The following is a 12500-nucleotide window of genomic DNA, read 5'->3' on the forward strand; positions in this document are numbered from 1 at the left end:
CCTTTATTATTAGAGAGATGTTGATGAATCTCTCCATCATCTCCAGTGGGCAGAGGACATGACCTGAGGGAGGGCAGAGGACATGACCTGAGGGAGGGCAGAGGACATGACCTGAGGGAGGGCAGAGGACATGACCTGAGGGAGGGCAGAGGACATGACCTGAGGGAGGGCAGAGGACATGACCTGAGGGAGGGCAGAGGACATGACCTGAGGGAGGGCAGAGGACATGACCTGAGGGAGGGCAGAGGACATGACCTGAGGGAGGGCAGAGGACATGACCTGAGGGAGGGTAGAGGACATGACCTGAGGGCAGAGGACATGACCTGAGGGCAGAGGACATGACCTGAGGGTAGAGGACATGACCTGAGGGCAGAGGACATGACCTGAGGGCAGAGGACATGACCTGAGGGTAGAGGACATGACCTGAGGGCAGAGGAACATGACCTGAGGGCAGAGGACAATGACCTGAGGGCAGAGGACATGACCTGAGGGTAGAGGACATGACCTGAGGGCAGAGGACATGACCTGAGGGAGGGCAGAGGACATGACCTGAGGGAGGGCAGAGGACATGACCTGAGGGAGGGCAGAGGACATGACCTGAGGGAGGGCAGAGGACATGACCTGAGGGAGGGCAGAGGACATGACCTGAGGGCGGGTAGAGGACATGACCTGAGGGCAGAGGACATGACCTGAGGGAGGGTAGAGGACATGACCTGAGGGAGGGCAGAGGACATGACCTGAGGGAGGGCAGAGGACATGACCTGAGGGCAGAGGACATGACCTGAGGGAGGGTAGAGGACATGACCTGAGGGAGGGTAGAGGACATGACCTGAGGGCAGAGGACATGACCTGAGGGCAGAGGACATGACCTGAGGGAGGGCAGAGGACATGACCTGAGGGAGGGCAGAGGACATGACCTGAGGGCAGAGGACATGACCTGAGGGTAGAGGACATGACCTGAGGGTAGAGGACATGACCTGAGGGAGGGCAGAGGACATGACCTGAGGGAGGGCAGAGGACATGACCTGAGGGCAGAGGACATGTGAGGGCAGAGGACATGACCTGAGGGCAGAGGACATGACCTGAGGGCAGAGGACATGACCTGAGGGTAGAGGACATGACCTGAGGGCAGAGGACATGACCTGAGGGAGGGCAGAGGACATGACCTGAGGGAGGGCAGAGGACATGACCTGAGGGAGGGCAGAGGACATGACCTGAGGGAGGGCAGAGGACATGACCTGAGGGAGGGTAGAGGACATGACCTGAGGGCAGAGGACATGACCTGAGGGCAGAGGACATGACCTGAGGGAGGGTAGAGGACATGACCTGAGGGAGGGTAGAGGACATGACCTGAGGGTAGAGGACATGACCTGAGGGCAGAGGACATGACCTGAGGGCAGAGGACATGACCTGAGGGCAGAGGACATGACCTGAGGGCAGAGGACATGACCTGAGGGTAGAGGACATGACCTGAGGGCAGAGGACATGACCTGAGGGCAGAGGACATGACCTGAGGGCAGAGGACATGACCTGAGGGTAGAGGACATGACCTGAGGGCAGATGACCTGAGGGCAGAGGACATGACCTGAGGGTAGAGGACATGACCTGAGGGTAGAGGACATGACCTGAGGGCAGAGGACATGACCTGAGGGCAGAGGACATGACCTGAGGGTAGAGGACATGACCTGAGGGCAGAGGACATGACCTGAGGGCAGAGGACATGACCTGAGGGTAGAGGACATGACCTGAGGGTAGAGGACATGACCTGAGGGCAGATGACATGACCTGAGGGCAGAGGACATGACCTGAGGGCAGAGGACATGACCTGAGGGCAGAGGACATGACCTGAGGGCAGAGGACATGACCTGAGGGAGGGCAGAGGACATGACCTGAGGGAGGGCAGAGGACATGACCTGAGGGAGGGCAGAGGACATGACCTGAGGGCAGAGGACATGACCTGAGGGAGGGCAGAGGACATGACCTGAGGGAGGGCAGAGGACATGACCTGAGGGAGGGCAGAGGACATGACCTGAGGGAGGGCAGAGGACATGACCTGAGGGAGAGGACATGACCTGAGGGCAGAGGACATGACCTGAGGGAGGGTAGAGGACATGACCTGAGGGCAGAGGACATGACCTGAGGGAGGGCAGAGGACATGACCTGAGGGAGGGCAGAGGACATGACCTGAGGGAGGGTAGAGGACATGACCTGAGGGCAGAGGACATGACCTGAGGGAGGGTAGAGGACATGACCTGAGGGCAGAGGACATGACCTGAGGGAGGGTAGAGGACATGACCTGAGGGCAGAGGACATGACCTGAGGGAGGGTAGAGGACATGACCTGAGGGAGGGCAGAGGACATGACCTGAGGGCAGAGGACATGACCTGAGGGCAGAGGACATGACCTGAGGGCAGAGGACATGACCTGAGGGCAGAGGACATGACCTGAGGGAGGGCAGAGGACATGACCTGAGGGAGGGTAGAGGACATGACCTGAGGGCAGAGGACATGACCTGAGGGTAGAGGACATGACCTGAGGGCAGAGGACATGACCTGAGGGAGGGCAGAGGACATGACCTGAGGGAGGACATGACCTGAGGGCAGAGGACATGACCTGAGGGAGGGTAGAGGACATGACCTGAGGGAGGGCAGAGGACATGACCTGAGGGAGGGCAGAGGACATGACCTGAGGGAGGGCAGAGGACATGACCTGAGGGAGGGCAGAGGACATGACCTGAGGGAGGGCAGAGGACATGACCTGAGGGAGGGTAGAGGACATGACCTGAGGGCAGAGGACATGACCTGAGGGCAGAGGACATGACCTGAGGGCAGAGGACATGACCTGAGGGTAGAGGACATGACCTGAGGGAGGGCAGAGGACATGACCTGAGGGAGGGCAGAGGACATGACCTGAGGGAGGGCAGAGGACATGACCTGAGGGAGGGCAGAGGACATGACCTGAGGGAGGGCAGAGGACATGACCTGAGGGAGGGCAGAGGACATGACCTGAGGGAGGGCAGAGGACATGACCTGAGGGAGGGCAGAGGACATGACCTGAGGGAGGGCAGAGGACATGACCTGAGGGAGGGCAGAGGACATTGAGGGAGGGCAGAGGACATGACCTGAGGGAGGGCAGAGGACATGACCTGAGGGAGGGCAGAGGACATGACCTGAGGGAGGGCAGAGGACATGACCTGAGGGAGGGCAGAGGACATGACCTGAGGGCAGAGGACATGACCTGAGGGAGGGTAGAGGACATGACCTGAGGGCAGAGGACATGACCTGAGGGAGGGCAGAGGACATGACCTGAGGGAGGGTAGAGGACATGACCTGAGGGTAGAGGACATGACCTGAGGGAGGGCAGAGGACATGACCTGAGGGAGGGCAGAGGACATGACCTGAGGGAGGGCAGAGGACATGACCTGAGGGAGGGCAGAGGACATGACCTGAGGGAGGGCAGAGGACATGACCTGAGGGAGGGTAGAGGACATGACCTGAGGGAGGGCAGAGGACATGACCTGAGGGAGGGCAGAGGACATGACCTGAGGAGGGCAGAGGACATGACCTGAGGGAGGCAGAGGACATGACCTGAGGAGGGCAGAGGACATGACCTGAGCAGAGGACATGACCTGAGGGCAGAGGACATGACCTGAGGGTAGAGGACATGACCTGAGGGCAGAGGACATGACCTGAGGGCAGAGGACATGACCTGAGGGTAGAGGACATGACCTGAGGGCAGAGGACATGACCTGAGGGTAGAGGACATGACCTGAGGGCAGAGGACATGACCTGAGGGCAGAGGACATGACCTGAGGGCAGAGGACATGACCTGAGGGCAGAGGACATGACCTGAGGGCAGATGACATGACCTGAGGGTAGAGGACATGACCTGAGGGTAGAGGACATTACCTGAGCGAAGTCAGCCTGGCGAGCGTCCAGAGGAACTACAGAGGAGTCATGAGAGGCCAACACCTCCCTCAGGAGAGCCAGGGTCTGGGTCAGAGAGGAGGTGGGACCCAGGTCTGGAGGGGGAAGCTCCACCTGGAGGGAGAAGGAGGAGGGGGTTAGAGGTAGAAGGAGGGGGGGGGTTAGAGGGAGGGGTAGGAGGAGGGAGGGGTAGGTGGAGGGAGGGGTAGGAGGAGGGAGGGGTAGGAGGTGGAGGGAGGGGTAGGAGGAGGGGGGGTTAGAGGGAGGGGTAGGAGGAGGGAGGGGTAGGAGGTGGAGGGAGGGGTAGTAGGAGGGGGGGGGGTAGAGGGAGGGGTAGGAGGAGGGAGGGGTAGGAAGTGGAGGGAGGGGTAGGAGGAGTGGGGAGGGGTAGGAGGTGGAGGGAGGGGTAGGAGGAGTGGGGAGGGGTAGGAGAGAGGGGGAGGAGGAGGGGTTAGAGGGAGGGGTAGATGGAGGGAGGGGTAGGAGGTGGAGGGAGGGGTAGGAGGAGGGAGGAGGGGGGAGGGGTAGGAGGAGGTGGGGGGTAGGAGTAGGAGGGAGGGGTAGGAGGAGGTGGGGGTTAGAGGGAGGGGTAGGAGGAGGTGGGGGTTAGAGGGAGGGGTAGGAGGAGGTGGGGGTTAGAGGGAGGGGTAGAAGGAGGTGGGGGTTAGAGGGAGGGGTAGGAGGAGGGAGGGGTAGGAGGAGGAGGGAGGGGTAGGAGAAGGGAGGGGTTAGAGAAACAATTCAACTACTTAAGCTACAGTTCCTCCTTCATAGCTACCATGGCCATGCTCCTCCCCTCTCCCTCTCTCCCCTCTCCATCTCTCCCCTCTCCCTCTCTCCCCTCTCCATCCTCCCTCTCCATCTCTCCATCTCTCCTCTCTCCCCTCTCCATCTCTCCCCTCTCCCTCTCTCCCTCTCCATCTCTCCCCTCTCCATCTCTCCCCTCTCCCTCTCTCCCCTCTCCATCTCTCCCCCTCTCCCATCTCTCCCCTCTCCATCTCTCCCCCTCTCCCCTCACCCCCTCCCCTCTCCATCTCTCCATCTCTCCCCTCTCCATCTCTCCCCTCTCCATCTCTCCCCCTCTTCCCCTCTCCATTTCCCCATCTCTCCCTCGCTCCATCTCTCCATCTCTCCCTCTCTCCATCTCTCCCCCTCTCCATCTCTCCATCTCTCCCCTCCCCACTCTCCCCTCTCCATCTCTCCCCTCTCCATCTCTCCATCTCTCCCTCTCTCCATCTCTCCCTCTCTCCATCTCTCCCTCTCTCCATCTCTCCCCCTCTCCATTCTCCCCTCTCCATCTCTCCATCTCTCCCCTCTCCCCCTCTCCATCTCTCCATCTCTCCATCTCTCCCTCTCTCCATCTCTCCCCCTCTCCATCTCTCCATCTCTCCATCTCTCCCCTCTCCATCTCTCCCCCTCTCCATCTCTCCTCTCACCATCTAATACATGTGATCAGTAAGAGTCAGTGTCCCTGGTATTAGCTGGTGTGGAGAAGGTAACAAGGTAGCAGCCTAACCCAGGACCAATAGATTAGAGAGGTGTTGAGGGTTGTTAAATGTGATTCATTCTATTGATCTGATAGCAGCTAGTGTTGTTTGGACTCAGGCCTGTCCGTGACCCGGGATATTTGGACTCCAATTTGAGGAAACGGACTGCTGTTTCTCAGCCCCAACTAGTAACTACCAGCTCCTCAAAAACGGTTTACATAGGCCGTGTCCCAAATAGTGACCTCATTCCCTATATAGGGCACTACACTTTAGACCAAAAGCCCTATGGGTCCTGGTCAAAAGTAGTGCTCTATATAGTGAATTAGGGACCCATTTAGGTCTACATGTCTTACAGGAATAGGCCTGTTGTCTGTGAGGGTTGAGGAACAACATGTTTGTCCACATCCTACTGAACTACTACTGCGCCAGCATGTCATTAGCTTGGCACAGGAACATTTAAACACTTTTTGTTGTCTAAATAGAAAATGTGGAAGTTGGACCATCATGCATGTACACAGCATGTACACAGCATGTACACAGGAGGATTTAAGTCACTTCTATACTGAAGAAAAATATAAAATGTATAAATGTCAAAGAATTTACAGTTCATATAACGAAATCAGTCAATAGGCCAGAATCTATGGATTTCACATGACTGGGGAGCCAGGCCCACCCGCTGGGGAGCCAGGCCCAGCCGCTGGGGAGCCAGGCCCAGCCGCTGGGGAGCCAGGCCCAGCCGCTGGGGAGCCAGGCCCAGCCGCTGGGGAGCCAGGCCCAGCGCTGGGGAGCCAGGCCCAGCCCTGGGGAGCCAGGCCCAGCCCCTGGGGAGCCAGGCCCAGCCACTGGGGAGCCAGGCCCAGCCCCTGGGGAGCCAGGCCCACCCGCTGGGGAGCCAGGCCCAGCCGCTGGGGAGCCAGGCCCAGCCGCTGGGGAGCCAGGCCCAGCCGCTGGGGAGCCAGGCCCAGCCGCTGGGGAGCCAGGCCCAGCCGCTGGGGAGCCAGGCCCAGCCGCTGGGGAGCCAGGCCCAGCCCACTGGGGAGCCAGGCCCAGCCACTGGGGAGCCAGGCCCAGCCCCTGGGGAGCCAGGCCCACCCACTGGGGAGCCAGGCCAGCCACTGGGGAGCCAGGCCCAGCCACTGGGGAGCCAGGCCCAGCCACTGGGGAGCCAGGCCCACCCACTGGGGCGCAAGGCCCAGCCAATCAGAATTAGTTTGTCCCCCAAGAAAGAGTTTTATTACAGACATAAACACCCCCCCCCCCCCGACCCAGATCTGAGGTTGTGAGGCCGGTTGGACGTACCGCGAAATTCTTTAAAAAGATGTTGGGGGGCGGCTTATGGTAGAGAAATGAACATTAAATTCTGCAGTCAGCATAACAATTGCTCGCTCCCTCAAAACTTACACATCTGTGTCATTGTGTTGTGTGACAAAACTGCACATTTTAAAGTGGCCTTTTATTGCCCCCAGCACAAGGTGCACCTGTGTAATGATCATGCTGTTCAATCAGCTTCTTGATATGCCACACCTGTCAGGTGGATGGATCATCTTGACAAAGGAGAAATGCTCACTAACAGGGATGTAAATACATTTGTACACAAAATTGGAGAGAAAACCCTTTTCTGTGTGGATAGAAGATATCTGGGATGTTTTATTTCAGCTCATGAAACCAACTGTTTACATGTTGCCTTTATATTTTTGTTCAGTGTACAAACTGTTCATCTCCGTACATGTTCACTGATCATATTCATACAACAAAATACTGAGATAGGTGATCGTGCCATGTCCATCAGAGCAACAAAGAAAAAGTTCTATGTGTGAATCTTTAATAAAGTCATGTTGAGTTTTTGAAAGATAAAGCCTACCTTGTCCATGAGCCTGCTAGCGTGGAGACTGAGACTGTTGAAAAACATCTTCTTGCTTAGGATGTGCATCTCTTCTATGGTCATCAGCAGAGAGGCTACACTGGTGCCCACAATACAACTATGAGAGAGACAGAGAGAGAGACAGAGAGAGAGACAGAGAGAGAGACAGAGAGAGAGCGCGAGAGAGAGAGCGAGACAGAGACAGATAGAGACAGATAGAGACAGATAGAGACAGATAGAGACACATAGACAGATAGAGACAGAGAGAGAGCCAGAGAGAGAGAGGGAGAAAGAGACAGACAGAGAGGGACAGAGAGAGAGACAGAGAGAGAGGGCATCATTGAACAGTGAAGTCTAGATGAACAACACTGTATAAAGGCTTTATAGAGGCATTTACAAAGATGAGATGGTATCAAACCACCTTGACCAGATTAATGTCATGTGATCTGGGGGTTTTGTGGGGGTTTGGGACAGGGCTTATTGGGGTGATGTGTGGAATCTAGCTACCTGACGGTGTGATGGTATAACTTAAGCCGGGTTAGGGTTACATTTACATTTTAGTCATTTAGCAGACGCTCTTATCCAGAGCGACTTACAGTAGTGAATGCATACATTTCATACAATTTCATACATTTTTTTTTTTTCTGTGCTGAGGTTCAGAGGTCAGGGGCTAGGTTCAAAGGTCAGGGGATAGGTTCAGGGGTTAGGTTCAGAGGTCAGGTTCAGAGGTCAGGTTCAGAGGTCAGGTTCAGAGGTCAGGGGTCAGGTTCAGAGGTCAGGGGTCAGGTTCAGGGGTTAGGTTCAGGGGTTAGGTTCAGGGGTTAGGTTCAGAGGTCAGGTTCAGAGGTCAGGGGTCAGGTTCAGAGGTCAGGGGTTAGGTTCAGGGGTTAGGTTCAGAGGTCAGGGGTTAGGGTCAGGTTCAGAGGTCAGGGGTTAGGTTCAGAGGTCAGAGGTTCAGGGGTTAGGTTCAGAGGTCAGGGGTTAGGGTCAGGTTGCTACCTACCTGATGGTGTGGTGGTAGAACTTGAGCAGGTTGGACAGCTTGTAGAGTAGAACGGAACCCGGCTCAGCCAAGATTCCCTGCTCCAGACGCACCTGGAACAGACGCCATCTTATCTTTAGTATTTATCCCAGGACAGAATGTCTATCCAGTAGTATTTATCCCAGGACAGAATGTCTATCCAGTCGTATTTATCCCAGGACAGAATGTCTATCCAGTAGTATTTATCCCAGGACAGAATGTCTATCCAGTAGTATTTATCCCAGGACAGAATGTCTATTCAGTAGTATTTATCCCAGGACAGAATGTCTATCCAGTCGTATTTATCCCAGGACAGAATGTCTATCCAGTAGTATTTATCCCAGGACAGAATGTCTATCCAGTCGTATTTATCCCAGGACAGAATGTCTATCCAGTCGTATTTATCCCAGGACAGAATGTCTATCCAGTCGTATTTATCCCAGGACAGAATGTCTATCCAGTCGTATTTATCCCAGGACAGAATGTCTATCCAGTCGTATTTATCCCAGGACAGAATGTCTATCCAGTCGTATTTATCCCAGGACAGAATGTCTATCCAGTCGTATTTATCCCAGGACAGAATGTCTATCCAGTCGTATTTATCCCAGGACAGAATGTCTATCCAGTCGTATTTATCCCAGGACAGAATGTCTATTCAGTAGTATTTATCCCAGGACAGAATGTCTATCCAGTAGTATTTATCCCAGGACAGAATGTCTATCCAGTAGTATTTATCCCAGGACAGAATGTCTATCCAGTAGTATTTATCCCAGGACAGAATGTCTATCCAGTAGTATTTATCCCAGGACAGAATGTCTATCCAGTAGTATTTATCCCAGGACAGAATGTCTATCCAGTAGTATTTATCCCAGGACAGAATGTCTATCCAGTAGTATTTATCCCAGGACAGAATGTCTATCCAGTAGTATTTATCCCAGGACAGAATGTCTATCCAGTAGTATTTATCCCAGGACAGAATGTCTATCCAGTAGTATTTATCCCAGGACAGAATGTCTATCCAGTAGTATTTATCCCAGGACAGAATGTCTATTCAGTAGTATTTATCCCAGGACAGAATGTCTATTCAGTAGTATTTATCCCAGGACAGAATGTCTATTCAGTAGTATTTATCCCAGGACAGAATGTCTATCCAGTAGTATTTATCCCAGGACAGAATGTCTATCCAGTAGTATTTATCCCAGGACAGAATGTCTATGCAGTCGTATTTATCCCAGGACAGAATGTCTATCCAGTAGTATTTATCCCAGGACAGAATGTCTATCCAGTAGTATTTATCCCAGGACAGAATGTCTATCCAGTAGTATTTATCCCAGGACAGAATGTCTATCCAGTAGTATTTATCCCAGGACAGAATGTCTATCCAGTAGTATTTATCTCAGGACAGAATGTCTATTCAGTAGTATTTATCCCAGGACAGAATGTCTATTCAGTAGTATTTATCCCAGGACAGAATGTCTATTCAGGAGTATTTATCCCAGGACAGAATGTCTATCCAGTAGTATTTTTCCCAGGACAGAATGTCTATTCAGTAGTATTTATCCCAGGACAGAATGTCTATTCAGTAGTATTTATCCCAGGACAGAATGTCTATGCAGTCGTATTTATCCCAGGACAGAATGTCTATCCAGTAGTATTTATCCCAGGACAGAATGTCTATCCAGTAGTATTTATCCCAGGACAGAATGTCTATCCAGTAGTATTTATCCCAGGACAGAATGTCTATCCAGTAGTATTTATCCCAGGACAGAATGTCTATCCAGTAGTATTTATCTCAGGACAGAATGTCTATTCAGTAGTATTTATCCCAGGACAGAATGTCTATTCAGTAGTATTTATCCCAGGACAGAATGTCTATTCAGGAGTATTTATCCCAGGACAGAATGTCTATCCAGTAGTATTTTTCCCAGGACAGAATGTCTATTCAGTAGTATTTATCCCAGGACAGAATGTCTATTCAGTAGTATTTATCCCAGGACAGAATGTCTATCCAGTAGTATTTTTCCCAGGACAGAATGTCTGTTCAGTAGTATTTATCCCAGGACAGAATGTCTATCCAGTAGTATTTATCTCAGGACAGAATGTCTATTCAGTAGTATTTATCCCAGGACAGAATGTCTATCCAGTAGTATTTTTCCCAGGACAGAATGTCTGTTCAGTAGTATTTATCCCAGGACAGAATGTCTATCCAGTAGTATTTATCCCAGGACAGAATGTCTGTTCAGTAGTATTTATCCCAGGACAGAATGTCTATCCAGTAGTATTTATCCCAGGACAGAATGTCTATCCAGTAGTATTTATCCCAGGACAGAATGTCTGTTCAGTAGTATTTATCCCAGGACAGAATGTCTATCCAGTAGTATTTATCCCAGGACAGAATGTCTATCCAGTAGTATTTATCCCAGGACAGAATGTCTATCCAGTAGTATTTATCCCAGGACAGAATGTCTGTTCAGTAGTATTTATCCCAGGACAGAATGTCTATCCAGTAGTATTTATCCCAGGACAGAATGTCTATCCAGTAGTATTTATCCCAGGACAGAATGTCTATCCAATAGTATTTCTTAATTTCTTTAGTTCTACAGTCAAATACAGTCAACTGAAATAAACAGGAATGTACACACACACAAACGCATTGGGTTGGAGAGTCTTACTTTAAGAGGTCTGCAGACTCCCTCAGTGATGTGTCCCACCACCTCTTGCATGGTCTCATCCACTCCTGGTGTTGAAGGGAGGCAGTCAGACAGTCAGTCAGACAGACAAGACACACGGGAGACTTAACTACCTACACAAGGGTTAGGGTTAGAAGAGGTCAAGAGGTCATTCGTTGCCATAGGGATTGTGTGAGGTTTTAGGTATACCTTGTGCTGTGACCTGTTTCAGCAGGGCTTCCAGATGCTCCTTCTCCGAGGCGGTGGCTTGGTGGAGCCACGCTAACATGTCCCCTACATACCTGGATGGGTCATAGTACACAGGATTAGGCTTTGTTATGGCTTTTAACATATATTTTCAATGCATTTACACTACTGTACAAAAACAAGTTTGGGGTCACTTAGAAACGTGCTAGTTTTTGAAAGAACATTTTTTTTAAATTGTCCCTTCAAATAACATCAAATTGATCAAAAATACAGTCTAGACATTGTTCATGTTGTAAATGACTATTGTAGCTGGAAACGGCTGATTTTTAATGGAATACCTAAAGTTGAAGTCGGAAGCTAACATACACCGTAGCCAAAAATATTTAAACTCAGTTTTTCACAATTCCTGACATTTAATCCTAGTAAAAATTCCCTGTCTTAGGTCAGTTAGGATCACCACTTTACTTTAAAAATGTGAAATGTCAGAATAATAGTAGAGTGATTTATTTCAGCTTTTATTTCTTTCATCACATTCCCAGTGGGTCAGAAGTTTACATACACTCAATTAGTATTTGGTAGCATGGCCTTTAAATTGTTTAACTTGGTCAAACGTTTCGGGTAGCCTTCCACAAGCTTCCCACAATAAGTTGGGTGAATTTTGGCCCATTCCTCCTGACAGAGCTGGTGTAACTGAGTCAGGTTTGTAGGCCTCCTTGCTCGCACACGCTTTTTCAGTTCTGCCCACACATTTTCTATGGGATTGAGGTCAGGGCTTTGTGATGGCCACTCCAATACCTTGACTTTGTTGTCCTTAAGCCATTTTGCCACAACTTTGAAAGTATGCTTGGGGTCATTGTCCATTTGGAAGACCCATTTGCGACCAAGCTTTAACTTCCTGACTTATGTCTTGAGATTTTGCTTCAATATATCCACATAATTTTCCTGCTTCATGATGCCATCTATTTTGTGAAGTGCACCAGTCCTTCCTGCAGCAAAACACCCCCACAACATGATGCTGCCACCCCCGTGCTTAACGGTTGGGATGGTGTTCTTCGGCTTGCAAGCCTCCCCCTTTTTCCTCCAAACATAACGACAGTCATTATGGCCAAACAGTTCTATTTTTGTTACATCAGACCAGAGAACATTTCTCCAAAAAGTACAAACTTTGTCCCCATGTGCAGATGCAAAGCATAGTCTGGCTTTGTATGGCGGTTTTGGAGCAGTGGCTTCTTCCTTGCTGAGCGGCCTTTCAGGTTATGTCGATATAGGACTCGTTTTACTGTGGATATAGATACTTTTGTACCTATTTCCTCCAGAATCTTCACAAGG

The 12500-nt window shown here is 51.5% G+C and overlaps 1 protein-coding gene across 1 annotated transcript in view; it reads right to left on the reverse strand.

Moving 5' to 3' along the window:
- cog6 (component of oligomeric golgi complex 6) overlaps positions 1-12500 on the reverse strand; it is a 129976-nt gene that overhangs the window by 44189 nt on the left and 73287 nt on the right. The window contains 5 exon segments of the mRNA NM_001173877.1: positions 3909-4040; positions 7275-7392; positions 8278-8369; positions 10968-11032; positions 11175-11266. Coding sequence (NP_001167348.1) covers positions 3909-4040; positions 7275-7392; positions 8278-8369; positions 10968-11032; positions 11175-11266 — 499 coding nt within the window.

This window comes from Salmo salar, chromosome 20 (assembly GCF_965601325.2).
Source record: "Salmo salar chromosome 20, fSalSal1, whole genome shotgun sequence".
Classification (NCBI taxonomy): Eukaryota; Metazoa; Chordata; class Actinopteri; order Salmoniformes; family Salmonidae; genus Salmo; species Salmo salar.